General features: G+C 34.8%; 1 protein-coding gene across 1 annotated transcript; it reads right to left on the bottom strand.

Annotated features, from left to right (window-relative positions):
- Positions 1–2,250: 2,250 nt before the first annotated feature.
- LOC145071423 (F-box protein FBW2-like) lies at positions 2,251–4,649 on the bottom strand. Its single transcript, XM_079018312.1, has 2 exons — positions 4,284–4,649; positions 2,251–2,982 (listed from the first exon to the last, which is right to left on the bottom strand). Exons 1-2 carry the CDS (start codon positions 4,610–4,612, stop codon positions 2,472–2,474), a joined length of 840 nt encoding a protein of 279 aa, XP_078874438.1. The 5' UTR covers positions 4,613–4,649; the 3' UTR covers positions 2,251–2,471.
- Between the last annotated feature and the right edge of the window lie 9,525 nt (positions 4,650–14,174).

Genomic DNA, 14,174 nt, shown 5'->3' with positions numbered 1-14,174 from the left:
AAAAACGATTTACTATCAAATTTTGGCCGTTTAACTCATTTGTACCATTAATTTTTTGGGAGAATTTCGTATATACCCTTCTTAAACATCAAAATATCGTATCTGTCCAGTTTAATTTCGAAATATCATATTTACTCTTGATAACCTTTCAAAATATCATATTTACCCAAATCTTTATTTTTAATATATTTTTAAAATTTTATAATGAATTTTAAAATTTTAAAATGACTATGTTTAAAGAAAAAGTTAAAATACCAATATTGTCCCTAATCTTATATTGTTGGATTTGTCTTCTATATTACAATCACATCACATACTACGTTTAGGGATTTGTAGAAGTTAACATGTGGCTTAGAGATACATTTAGATTGTTTAAAAGTCAAATAGTTTATTAATATACATTATGTAATGCCTATACTGATTAAGTAAGTTTCATATAGAATTATAATTTTATTATCTCCAAGCAACATCAAACAACATCAGATTCGTAATTTTACTACTTTTATGTTGTTAGTATACATTTATAACATTAATCTAATAAAAAATCTCCATTAAAGATGCTTTTAAGTTCTAAGTTTAATTTTGAAATGAAATTTTGATTGCGAGCCAATCACAGGAGCTTCCATGAACCCTAAGAAGTATAGGGTCTGCCGTTGTGGGCAACGAATACAAAAACCTCTAGATTTATATTATAGTCCCAATTCTAAAATCCATAAAAGCAAGCATCATATTCAATCTTAACTAAATAATAATAAAAACAATATATTGAAAGCACCAAGAGCATTTAAAACAATATTTATTCACAATCGATGGTATAAAACTCATACATTAGTTTTTGTTTAATGACAAATTTTAGAAAAAAAAAAGATAAAAATTTAAAACTCGGTAAATATGATATGTTGAAACTTGGAAGTTTATGAAGGATATAAATGATATGTTCTAGTTATATTTATAAAAAGGGTATAATGGTCAATTAATAAAGATAAGAATTTAAAATGATTATATAATTTTTAAAAATATTAAATTTAAAGATTTGGACAAATTTGATATTTTAAAATCTTATAAAGGTTAAATATGATATTTTGAAATTAGGTTGGGCAAATACGATATTTCGATGTTTAAGAAATGCATATATGAAATTTTCCCTAATTTTTATATCAAACTTTTTAACTTTACTTATTTGACATAAGATATAATCAAAACGAACTTTTATATAGTTAATCAAAATCGATACGTGTTTCCATATTTCGTCTAAAATTCACCTTGTTGTATAGTTTGAAATAAAATGTTAAAATGCAAACAACCTTATAAACATCTAAAAAAAATACAAACAAACATTTCAGTGTCATCCAAATTCCCATAAGGTAAAAAAAGTGAGTAATGGGTTAGAAAAAAAAGACGGTTGACTCTCAATTAAAAATAAAAGTAGGTGAATGTATCTAAATTAAAAACCTATAACCCTATAGTAGACTGGTGTGTCCACTAAATTGGTGTATTAAAAGAAAACCTCTTCCCATATATGACCACTAGACTCGTGAGTAATGAATAATTATAAAAGTTAGATGTGATATGAGAGAGAGAGAGAGTAAAAAAAAAAGTGAGTAATGGGTTAGAAAAAAAAAGACGATTGATTCTCAATTAAAAATAAAAGTAGGTGAACGTATCTAAATTAAAAACCTATAATCTTATAGTAGATTGGTGTGTCCACTAAATTGGTGTGTTAAAAGAAAACCTCTTCCCATATATGACCACTAGACTCGTGAGTAATGAATAATTATAAAAGTTAGATGTGATACGAGAGAGAGAGAGAGAGAGAGAGAGAGAGAGAGAGAGAGAGAGAGAGAGAGAGAGAGAGAGAGAGAGAGAGAGTTAAAAAAAAAGTGAGTAATGGGTTAGAAAAAAAGACGGCTAATTCCCAATAAAAATAAAAGTAGATGAATGTGTATAAATTAAAAACATATAACCCTATAGTAGACGAGAGAGTAAAAAAAGTGAGTAATGGGTTAGAAAAAAAAAAGACGGCCGACTCTCAATCAAAAATAAAAGTAGGTGAATGTGTGTAAATTCAAAACCTATAACCTAATAGTAGACTGGTGTGTCCACTAGATTGGTGTGTTAAAAGAAAAACCCACCAGACACCACTAGACAGGTGTGTGAAAAACCTTTCCCATATATGACCCAATAACGACAAAATATATAGTGCAAAAACTAGCACAATTTCCAATGTATTTCCAAATCCTATATTTGTTTGAAAAGCCTTTCCCAATAACGACAAAATATATAGTGCAAAAACTAGCACAATTTCCGATGTATTTCCAAATCCTATATTTGTACTCACTTTCTTGTTATATTTGCTTCATAATAACCAAAAAAACACCAAAAGAAAATAAAACCAAGAAAAACCTCTCAAACTCATTCCCATACCAAATCCGGTTATACTTCTTCACTACCAATTACCATCATCTTCACTCTCAATCGCATTCCGATTCCGATCCCATTTCTTCACTATCATCACCTTCACTCTCACTCTCAGGAAACTCGTCACTATAATTGCTCCAAGGACTTTGAAAAAACTCGAGCTTTTCACACACCCCTTCAAGTTCTCCCTCCAACTCCACATTCCAACTCCCTTGAATGTCAAGATGCGTAAGTAGCTTACATTTGGTGAGGATTTCAGACACGCCGGAATCACCAAATCCACCGAAACAAAGTTCAATACGTTGTAGTTTCGGCATTGTGTCCGCTATGGCTTTTGCTTCGGAATCATCCATAGGTTTGGAATCTTCTATTGGGAGCATGTTTCTTTTCAAGTGAATTAGGGATTTGCATTGTGTACCAAATGTTGCAATGCCTTTTGATGTGATTTTTAAGCAATTGCTTATGTCCAAGATTCCAAGATTTGGCAATGGCTTTATGTGCTTTGATATCATTTGGTCAGTGATTTCACTCATTGGGATTTCCAGCACTTTCAAGCATTTTCCACTTCAAAATATAAAAAATATAACTCGTTAATAATATTCGATAATATTTACCAGAAATACCAACTTTTTATATCAAATAGTTTACTTGTAAAGTCGAGTCGATTTTGGAGTCAAAATTTAACAATTATAGCTAAGAGCATACAAATTCTAGAAAGAAATAAAATTTAAAAAAATGATATTAAATTATGGTTTTGTCAAATACAAGTTTAATGTGTATCTTGGGTTCTTTTAAATGGTAAAATTAAAGGTGTTGAGAATAAAGTAAAATGAACAAAATACCCACATTCATAATTAGTAAAACTTATAAAAAAAATATCGCTACACTCATAATTAACAAACTTATAGAAATATGAAATATCGATTTATTATCTACTGTATAAATTTGACATCAATCATCACAGTGAGTCTACTTGTAATGTAAAATTTTATAAGAACATAAATTTTATTTTCAGTCGTAATTAATAATTATAGCAAAATACAAACGAAGTAATAAGAAACCAAATAAAAATAATAATCATAATAATAATAATAATTTATGTTATCTTTATCAAATGTTTTGATAAGAAACTAAAATCACCAAAACACCCACGTTCATAATTCAGAAAAATTACAAGAAATATTGCCGATTTAGTCATTACGTACTTTGTTTATCGTGGTGTGTAAAATATCAATGTATATTTATTAAAAGGTTTTCACAATCAACTAAAATGACAAATCTACCCCCACATTTTCATCCCTTTCACCTTCATCATTTCTTCATACATTCATGGATCATCTTCATATTCAATACAACGATTCGGAAAACAAATTCAATAGCCACACATAAACATACATATAACAAAAACAAATTAAAATAGAAGAAAATCATCTTCATATATCTTTAACAACAAGCAAAAGCTAAAATTAAGTTCAAAACCGAAGATCACAAAAGCAAAATCAAAAAGTTCTTTTCGTCATTTCATCTTCAACGTCAAGATTCAAGAATAAATCAAGAAAAACACCCACAAACCAAAATTGATCTAATAAATCCAAATGTATGATAATCGTAACTCGGAATCAAAAACAAAAACAGTTTCGTAAACTAAAATTGAATCCAGAATCTTTTTTATCTCTAAAAAATCGTTGATATCAGATTGTTGTACTCCAGATTTGAGTATTTGCCTTTGTTTGTGTACAATTTATCTTCGTTTTCGTTCTTAAGTATGAAGATCAGAAGATCAATGAAGAAGATGATGGAAGTTTTGGTGATTTCATTTAGTTATAATAATGAAAAACAGAGAGCAAACACATGATCAACATTACCAGTTAGCAGCAAAGAAGAACCCAGATTCTCCCATGCGGTAAACAGACAGACGTTGAACCGACAACTTGCTCCGCCGTATCAGCTTCTTCACCACCAGGTCCACCGCATGACTGTCATTACGACGGCGACACCACGCCTGAACATCGATTTCCTGCCAACAGTACGGCCCAGCAACCACCTCCATCCATGGCCGACACACTAACGGAACACAGCCCACCATTTCTTCCGCAGGTATCCTTACAAAAATCAATGCAAGTATCTCCGGATTCAAACCCTCCCACGGCCTCCTCCGCCGCCACTCCTCCACCTCCTCATCCGCCGCCACCATCACCGGCGTCTTTTCATTGCTCGATAGCACTACCCTCTTCTTGCTGATCATGTCTGCGGAAAAACCCATTTCGTTGTTTGCTGCTCTGTGGGTTGGTCAGCTGTTTTGTTGTTTTGCACGAGGAGAGAGGGTGAGATGGGAGGTTGACACGTGGCACTATGGGTCGATCCTACGGTTAGAAAAATCCAGAAAAAGAAGCTGCAAATGGGAATGATTAGAGAGAATACATGTTTTCTTTTTTCGTTATAACCTTTTAAATTATATGTTGTGTATTTGTTTGTTTATAATATGCACATGCATGCATCCGATATGGTTTTTGCATATATGAATAGATATTGTATGTATATATGATTTTACTAAAGTCATATTTTTATGGTAAATTATTCCACTTAGAGAATTTTTTTTTAATAACAAGTTTTGTTTTTTGGGCTAATTGAATTGATCGAAATGATACTTATGTGATTTTTATTTAGTTTAATTACATTTGTTTTGAATATAAGTTATAATTTATATAAGACTATACATATATAAGATATTGATAAAGTAGAAAGTATTTCATATATAAATACTTGATGTTAGAATTATGATGTTTATATAAATATACAAATAGTAATAATATAAATTGTTAAATGGCTGTTTTGCAGTTTATGAAATTAAAAATGGTGAAACTCCATTTGTCGTTTCGAAATGTTTAAACAATTAAACGCACACCTTCATGTCATGGTCTTAAGATTTTAGGGCGATTTGTCATTTCGAAAAGTTAAATTCCTTATATATCTCTCTTTTTCTAGTGTTTCACAGTTTTTCGTTTCGAGTCATATTTTACAATTTTTTAGAGTTATTAAAATTTTTTAAGGTTTTGCAAAAATATCATTTTATATTAAATTTCGTTAGTTGTTCTTATTTGTCGATTATTTGTTTCAGACAAAGGTGTTGTTTTGTCTCATCACCAATTTTCAAATTGGAAAAGTTCCTCCAACGCATATTATCCAAACATGTTTGGAGAAAAGTATTCTACAAGTTTGCAATGTATCAATCGATAAGGTTTGAAGATCTAGTTCATGTCATTGATGTTGAATTTGTAGGATGCCAAAATGGACAAGCCTTATACAAGTCTCTTATTTCTATGACCGGTGATCTAGATGAGTGAAATGGATATCATACCATTTAATGTATTTTTTGTTATTTATATTAATTATTGGATCATTGATTAATCATTTGTGTTATGAATCAGCAACAAATGAACATTTACTTCAATGTGTTTTTTTTATAGTGAAAAATAGGATTCTAACAAATGAGAGCAATAGATCTACGTACTATCACAAAAATGTTAACCAGAAAAACAAAACAAAAAACATGACAAAAGTTACAAAACTCATAAAATTTCACTAGAGCCTTGTATCCTATAGCACTTATTTCCCATAATGGATCACTTGATGATGTAAAGGAGTCAATGACTTGGTTTTTAAGGAATGGATCACTAGTCCAGCTGCTAGAGCCTTGTATTCTGTAAATCTCATTTCACTAGTTCAAGTGGTTCAATGACTTTTGTATTCACAACTGTTTGATGACTCTTCCTGCTCTGCTTCCCCATTTCGCAGGCTGCACAAAGATGTTCTTTATCAAACTTCAAGAGAGGAATCTCTTGCACATGATCATCAAGAACAAGTTTATTGATATCTTTAAAATTGAGGTGTGAGAGTCTTCGGTACCACAGCCAGCTATCATCTGTAGAAGCTTTCGTAAGAAGGCAGATGGCAAGCTTCCCTTTGATGGGGTTTAGATTTAGCGGATATATCTTGCCTTTTCTCTTAGATTTCAACAACACAGTTTTGGATTTCTTCTCAATTATCTCTGATCGTTCATCGTCGAACGACACTTTCAAGCCTGTGCCTACAACCAATTGTGATACATTGATTAGGTTGTGTTGCAGGCCTTCGGTGTACGCTACCTTGCGAATGGAAAATTCCGCATTCGTTATCGTGACATATCATTTTATTTCTCCAAGTGAATTATTGTCGTATTTCACTTTCCCTCCATCCTTCAAAGCTTTGTATTCTTGTAGTTCTTCCTTCCTTACAATCATGTGACGCGATCAACCATTGTCTATGTACCATTCGGAGTCAAACAGCTCATCTCGTATCACCTACAAAAATCAAAGAGATTTAGGAACCCAAAGTTGTTTGGGTCCATGTGAGGCTTTCGCAGAAACAGAAAAAGTAATAACAATGTCAACTAAATAAGATCTTTTAACCAAGGTGGTGCTATCTTTCTTTGTAATTTGAAAAACAGCGATCCTATTATCTTTTAAGTTCATATCCTTTATGGATATTTTCCTTTGTGTTGCTTGACAACTTTCTTCTCAACTTTTTTCTCAGACTTCTTAAATGGAATTTTAGGCTCCATAACTATCTTTCCTTTGCCCTTAACATCTTGCGATGTCTTGGCAGAATTTGAAGCACTTTTGTTAGGAGAAAAGTGAGACTTTGACTTCTCCATAGGTTTCTGTGACAACCGTCAAATTTGTTGGAATAGTGTCTAAGGCTGCAACTATATTAGGCAAGTATTTGACCCGGTTGTGCATGGTCCTTTTGGGTTGCCTTCACCATAGCAACTTGACAGGATGATTTATTATGAGAGAATAAATATTATTATTATGAGAATAATATAAGGAATAATAATATTGTTATTTGATTAACATAAGTCATAAATTAATTAGTATTAATTTGGTGACTTAGAGAGATTAATTAAATAAGAGGGTATAAACTGTCAATTGTTAGCAGATATCAAGGGAACCCTGGCAGAGCCCATTGGATTGCGGTGAAGAATATCCTTAAGTACCTTCGGAGGATGAAGGAATGGTTCTTAGTCCTCGGAGGGAGTGATGACTTGAAGGTGCGAGGGTATAGTGACACCAGCTTTCAGACCGACAGAGACAACTACCGTTCGCAGTCGGGCTGGGTCTTTACCTTGAATGGAGGAGCAATGACTTGGAAAAGTTCCAAGCAGGAAACCGTAGCTGATTCAACGTGCGAATCAGAGTACATTGCAGCGAGCGAAGCGTCGAAGGAGGCAATATGGTTGAAGAACTTCATTGGTGATCTTGGAGTTATACCCGCTATAAAGGAGCCCATGGAGATTTTCTGTGATAATGAAGGAGCGGTTGCCTTGACCAAGGAACCGAGAGATCATGGTAGATCACGACATATCGACATAAAATATTACTTTATTAGACATCGTGTAGAAGAAGGACAACTCGTAGTGAAGAGGATATCATCAGAAGATAACCCAGCAGATCCGCTTACGAAGGGACTGAGTAGGGTTAAGCACTTGCAACATGCTAGGAGTATTGGGTTGAAGGATGATATTAGCATAGGTTAGATAGTATTAGAAACGTGTAATAGATAAATGTAATTAACATTTGATGATTAAATAAAGGAGTTTTATTTATGAGTAATGTTACTATCTTATGTTAATTATTTAACTATTGTTTCATTTTGCATGTTTTGACTTCCAGAATAATTGAGTTTATTAAGAATAATCGAATTATTCAAATTGTCCACAATCGTTCATATGTTGGAGGTAGATATGAATGAAGATTGTCATGAATTGGTGTGTAGATTGTCTAAATGGTATTAGACATAGCAAAGGGTTGCTGCAACGTTCATGAGTGCTTACGAACTGGTTTTGAGCATTGGAACAAACCCGTGCTTGCTGGAATCACCTTATGGAATATGATATCAAAGGGTGATCGCAAGACGATAATATCATATAGTCTTAAAACCTAGATATATGGTTTGTTATTTGTTAATTGGATGTACATTGATAATGCGAAAACGCATCAGTAACTCGGTGTTATAAAACGCATTGTTGTGTATAGTTGGTTAATGAATAAGTAAATGCATATAAGTCGAAGTTTATATGTAACTTTTATTCCAAGAAGGTAAAAGCGATATCTCGGCCGCTCGATGATTTGATTTGACTTATGTGTCGGGCCCGGTCAGAACCAAATTGATGTGTTCGATTAAGTTCTATGTCGAATAAATCAGAGATCGAGAAACCAAATGCTAGACAAATTATTCCATAAAATTGTCAGCATGATATCTAACAGAGGACTGTACGATCCCTTATCTAAAGGACAAGATTGATTAGATTAGAGTTTGAAAACGTCTTTGAGAGCTACGATTGCGAATCGGATTGTACTTGTGCATATAGTTACTAGACTTATCCAAGTGGGAGACTGTTGGAATAGTGTCTAAGGCTGCAACTATATTAGGCAAGTATTTGACCCGGTTGTGCATGGTCCTTTTGGGTTGCCTTCACCATAGCAACTTGACAGGATGATTTATTATGAGAGAATAAATATTATTATTATGAGAATAATATAAGGAATAATAATATTGTTATTTGATTAATATAAGTCATAAATTAATTAGTATTAATTTGGTGACTTAGAGAGATTAATTGAATAAGAGGGTATAAACTGTCAATTGTTTGATAGTTACACTTTAGACTGTAAATCCTTATTGGATAGAGGATGGACGGATTCTAGGGCTAGGGATAGCCTCAAATCGTCCAAGGCTTATCTATGGTAAGGATATGGATTGCTTTAAGGAAAGATTATCCAACTAGGGTTTAAAGGTGAAACCCTAAGGAGTCTACAAGTATAAATAGACCCCTAGAGCAAGGGGATTCGGTATATCTTCTAAGGAAAGGAAACCCTGGCCGAATTTCTTCCCTCTCCTCTCTCTCAAATCATCCTCCTTGCTAGTTGGTGTTTGTAAGCCATTAGAGGAGTGACAATTGTGACTCTAGAGCTCCAAGACAACAAGATCAAACAAGAGATTCAAAGGTAAACTTCTAGATCTGATTTTGTATTGTTCTTATACCTAATTAGTCATTAGAAGTCTTGGATTCAAAGCATGTTTAATTAGAAAGCCTAAATCCAAGCATTAGGGTTTTGCATGCGCATATAGGAAAGTTCTTATGGCTAAAACCCATCAAAATTCAAGGTGAGTTCATACCCCTACATTTTCATGTTTTCTCAAGTTTTTAGGGGGGGGGGGGGGAGGGGGGGGGGGAATACAAGTTAAAACACCAAGGACATAACTAAACTTTTCTAACAGCCTTCATCAGAAAAGTTCAACTTCATTCACGGACTGTTTTGGACAACTTAAACATTTTAGTATTTAAAACTGTTTTAGGTGCAAGTAGTTCCACTTCTTAGCTTTAAAATGACTATTTGCACATCTCCACACGATTTTTCTACAATTTATGCTGATTTTTACAAAACAGCCTGTCTTTTCAAACACAAATCCGGACCAGTCTGTGAATATGAGCATTTTCATACAAGTTAAAGGCTTCCAAAAATCTTGATAAAAATTATGAGTAAACTAGACACAATTTAGGAACTCTCAGAATTTACGGATCTCGTTTTCAACTTTGTATAATTTTTCTATGATTTTTCTAAAACAGTGCAGAAAGGTTAAGAGTTAGTTAACAGCTTCTAACTTTCAAAACACTTTGTAACATGTTGAGCAAAGTGTTAAATCTTTGATGACTTCATATATTACATGTATTTCTTGTAATGATATATTTATATAATAGGAAATTACTTACTGAATTTATAAGAATCCTTCATTATAACCATTAGTAGAAAACAAAGCAAGATAAACATAGCTATATTGTACTATACATTTGACTTACATAGAAAGGGTTCTTATACACCACAAATAAACATACTAAACTATAATAAGTATAGTTAGGTTGCATATACATTTCAAACATTTTGATAAACTATAATAGGTATAGTTTATGATCATTTACATTACAAAAGGTTTTCACACGAATGGGGTACATTCCAAAGTACCGGGTTTTCATATAAATGGGGTACATTCCAAAGTACCGGGTTTTCATATAAGGGGGTACATTCCAAAGTACCGGGTTTTCATATAAAGGGGGTACATTCCAAAGTACCGGGTTTTCATATAAAGGGGGTACATTCCAAAGTACCGGGTTTTCATATAAATGGGATACATTCCAAAGTACCGGGTTTTTCATATGAATGGGGTACAATCCAAAGTACCGGGTTTTCATATAAATGGGGTACATTCCAAAGTACTGGGTTTTCATATGAATGGGGTACATTCCAAAGTACCGGGTTCTCACGAAATAGTAATTATGATATTAAAACTATACTTCATCTAGAATAGTTAGACTTCAACTATAATCGTTGAGCGTATATGCTAGAGTCGTATAAGAATTTAGTCTCGATTGGCTTAGAATTGGTGGGGCCCGCCTCATCTCCTGTTCCTCGTTGGGTTGTGGACCTAGGGCAGACCCACTATATTCAACGTTTTATCTAACTTAAATCTTGTATAACTTATATACGCTGGACGATTATAGAGGAAATCTACGGGTCATTCTAGGGTTCATTAACACATCATATAGGAATATTCTGTTCACATTTAACTAAGAAAATATTGGATTTTCTGGAAATCAAACTCTATCGATTTTACAAGGAAAACGGTTTCTACTTCAAACAAAACTCTTATGAACTCACCAACTTAATTGTTGACACTTTTTCAAAACTACTTGTATTCTCAGGAAATCAGTGAAACAGGAAAAACTTCAGCGCTTTGAGGATGGGACGTTAAACCGTCAACAATTTATTTTTGTCATCATAATGTAATTGATTTTGAAACATGTAGACATATACTTTGGTGTAACTTTTTCAATTATATTTATGATGGTTGTATTTACTTTGAGCACTATTATACTCGTTGTTGTGATACTGTACATGAAGTCCTCCACCCCCAGACGTTTCCGCCATCCTTGGTTTGGGGGTGTGATAGATTGGTATCAGAGCCAGGTTTATGGTGAACTCAGTATATCGAACCACATAAGATATACAAACTATAAATGCATTAGGACTAAAGTCTCTGATTTAAAGTTTTCAAAACAACTATACTTTTAGAAATAAATAGTTTCTTATTAAAAGTATACATGTATGCATACATACTAAGGTCAACATCATTCTAGAACAAAACAAAAGTAATGATTGTCGGATATCACAGGTAAGCTCGGGGATGTATGGTCAGTCTTGGGAGTGGCATAGCCTGATCAACTATGCTAGTCCGAGGAGTGATTAGCACATGCCCAAGAATGGTTGTGATATGGCAACAAGTCTAAAAACTTACCAACACTACCACAATGAAATACCATAGGGGTATTTGGTGTTATTATAATTACTTATCTGAGAACTAAATAGATTTTTATCAATAGGTCAATAATTGCCTAGTAGATACATTAAAATTATATGTATCCAGGACGTCATAGACTTAGAATCTGTGGATCTTTGCTTTACTTCCTGTTCTCGTTGGATTGGGGATTTAGAGTTAGGATCGCTTATTCGAAGGTCTATCCTGTCCCAAATACATGTGACTAGTATGCACTAAACAATGTATTGAAGTACCTGATAAAGATCATCTTATAATTATCTAATTAGTACGTCTACTTAGTTATTTCTTATATCCCCATTTCTCGCGTGGATATCATGGCTGGATTTCCTTCCCCACGACGACCCGTACTACCCTAACCACGACAATACTAAATGGCTCGAAGAGGATCCAGAGAATGATTACCCAATCCCTGTGGATGGTCACCAAGCGGAAGGCTTTGCTGATGGTTCTAACTCCGAACCTGAAGTGGAGAACCTACCCCCGATGACCCTTGTTCCAAATCCCAACCCTCGTCCGGTTTTTTTTTCAAGGCCCGACGCCTCCTTGGGTAGAGTGCTTGGAAACCTGGAGCGAAGAGCAAGACCAACCTATGCCGTTTAATAGAGACCGAAGCTTCTACAACATAAGCAAAGGAAGCCCAACAGACAAAATTCCTCCAATTCCGGTCAGTAGAATGCCCGAAACGAGATTCAGGGCAGAACAACTCTCCATCATATCGCAGAGGTTGATGCAAATGCAAGAATTCATACAATCCGCACCAATCGCCTCAAGCACACTCGTGAAAAATCTGAGAGAGACCATGAAACCCTACTGTAAGCACTGGCTGAAACACGAACCGAAGTCATAGAACTCTGAGTACGCCAGAGGGTATACGAAAGGCACATGCTTGATATGGAGCGACAACTAGCTGAACTAAGGGTTCACCAGAGGGATGACCACCGCCAGTGGTAGATGCCTTACTTTCCTTCCCTGTTAAAAAGAAATCGTTTTTCCTATCTATGTCCTATGTGGCATTCTCTATGAAACCATCTTGTATTGTAAGTACTTTTAGTTAGGCCTTTAGGCGGCCAAAACCCTCCTGCTCCGGATGTGATGTAAGACCCTCTACAAAGTCAATTTTCCCAAGCTTGTTACATCTTAAACATCAATGACGTTGTCAGTCGGATAAATTCTGTGACACTCTTTGTTCAAATACTTCCATAGGAGTCTATCTGAAACCCACTTTAGTCAAGTTGTTGGACTAGAGTAATTTAGCTCCGGGATCATTCCCAATTCTCTTTCCAAGGTTGGATCATGTTATTCACCAACCAATGGAACCCGATTTTGAAACGATAAACGTCATAAAATCATCCTCCGAACTTACTCCTATTCTGATATAAGACTGCATCATAGGGATGTAGGTCAAACCTTCGAGAACATACTTCAATTGGTCATAATAAGGACCTAGCCTGGGTCAAGTATAAGGCTTCACTTGGATACAAAACCTACTAAACTCATGAAGTTCATTCATATGGATTTCCTTTATGAATTACATATAAGGCATTCTTAAATCGGAGAATAATGCCGAAAAATCTAATTCTATAACAACTGACTTGTCTCTGCTAGTAGAAACTTACCATCTGATCATTCTTTTGCAAACTTATGACAGAACGATGCCACCAAGGAAAAGACCCAGACCTTCCGGCAACACAGCACCACCATCTCCAACACCACTTCCTCAGTTTGATCCCACAATGTTCCAAGCTACAGTAACATTAGCCGTGGCAGCTGCAATGTCACAAATTAGTACAAATGGTGCTGGCGATGCTGGATCTGGAGCCACAAACTCTAACCATGGGGACAGTACAGGACGCACAAAGGAATGCACTTACAAAGACTTCACAAATGGCAGACCCGATTCTTTCGATGGAAGTGGGGGCATCATCGCATTAATTCAATGGTTCAAGAGAACCGAAGCAATCTTCGAAATTTGTGCTTGCCCCGAAGCGAGCAAAGTCAAGTACGCGACATTCACCTTCATCGGAAGAGCTCTCACTTGGTGGAACGGCAGAGTTAAGTCGCTTACGCTTGCAGTGGCTAACTCGTTAAGTTGGGAGGACTTAAAGAAGATGATGCTGAAAGAATATTGCTCAAGAGGCGAAGTGCAAAAGCTGGAGCAAGAACTGTGGAATCTCAGAATGGCAGGCTCTGACCTTACAACTTACACTAACCGATTCTGTGATCTAGCACTCCTTTGTCCCGCTATGGTCACCCCAGAAGACAAAAAGTTGGAGCGATACCTCTGGGGATTGTCCCCCGAAATTCAAGATAACGTGCTGGCC

This window comes from Lactuca serriola, chromosome 1, assembly GCF_051521515.1.
Source record: "Lactuca serriola cultivar US96UC23 chromosome 1, Lser_US96UC23_V15, whole genome shotgun sequence".
NCBI lineage: Eukaryota > Viridiplantae > Streptophyta > Magnoliopsida > Asterales > Asteraceae > Lactuca > Lactuca serriola.
This window is presented reverse-complemented; position numbering and strand designations above follow the sequence as displayed.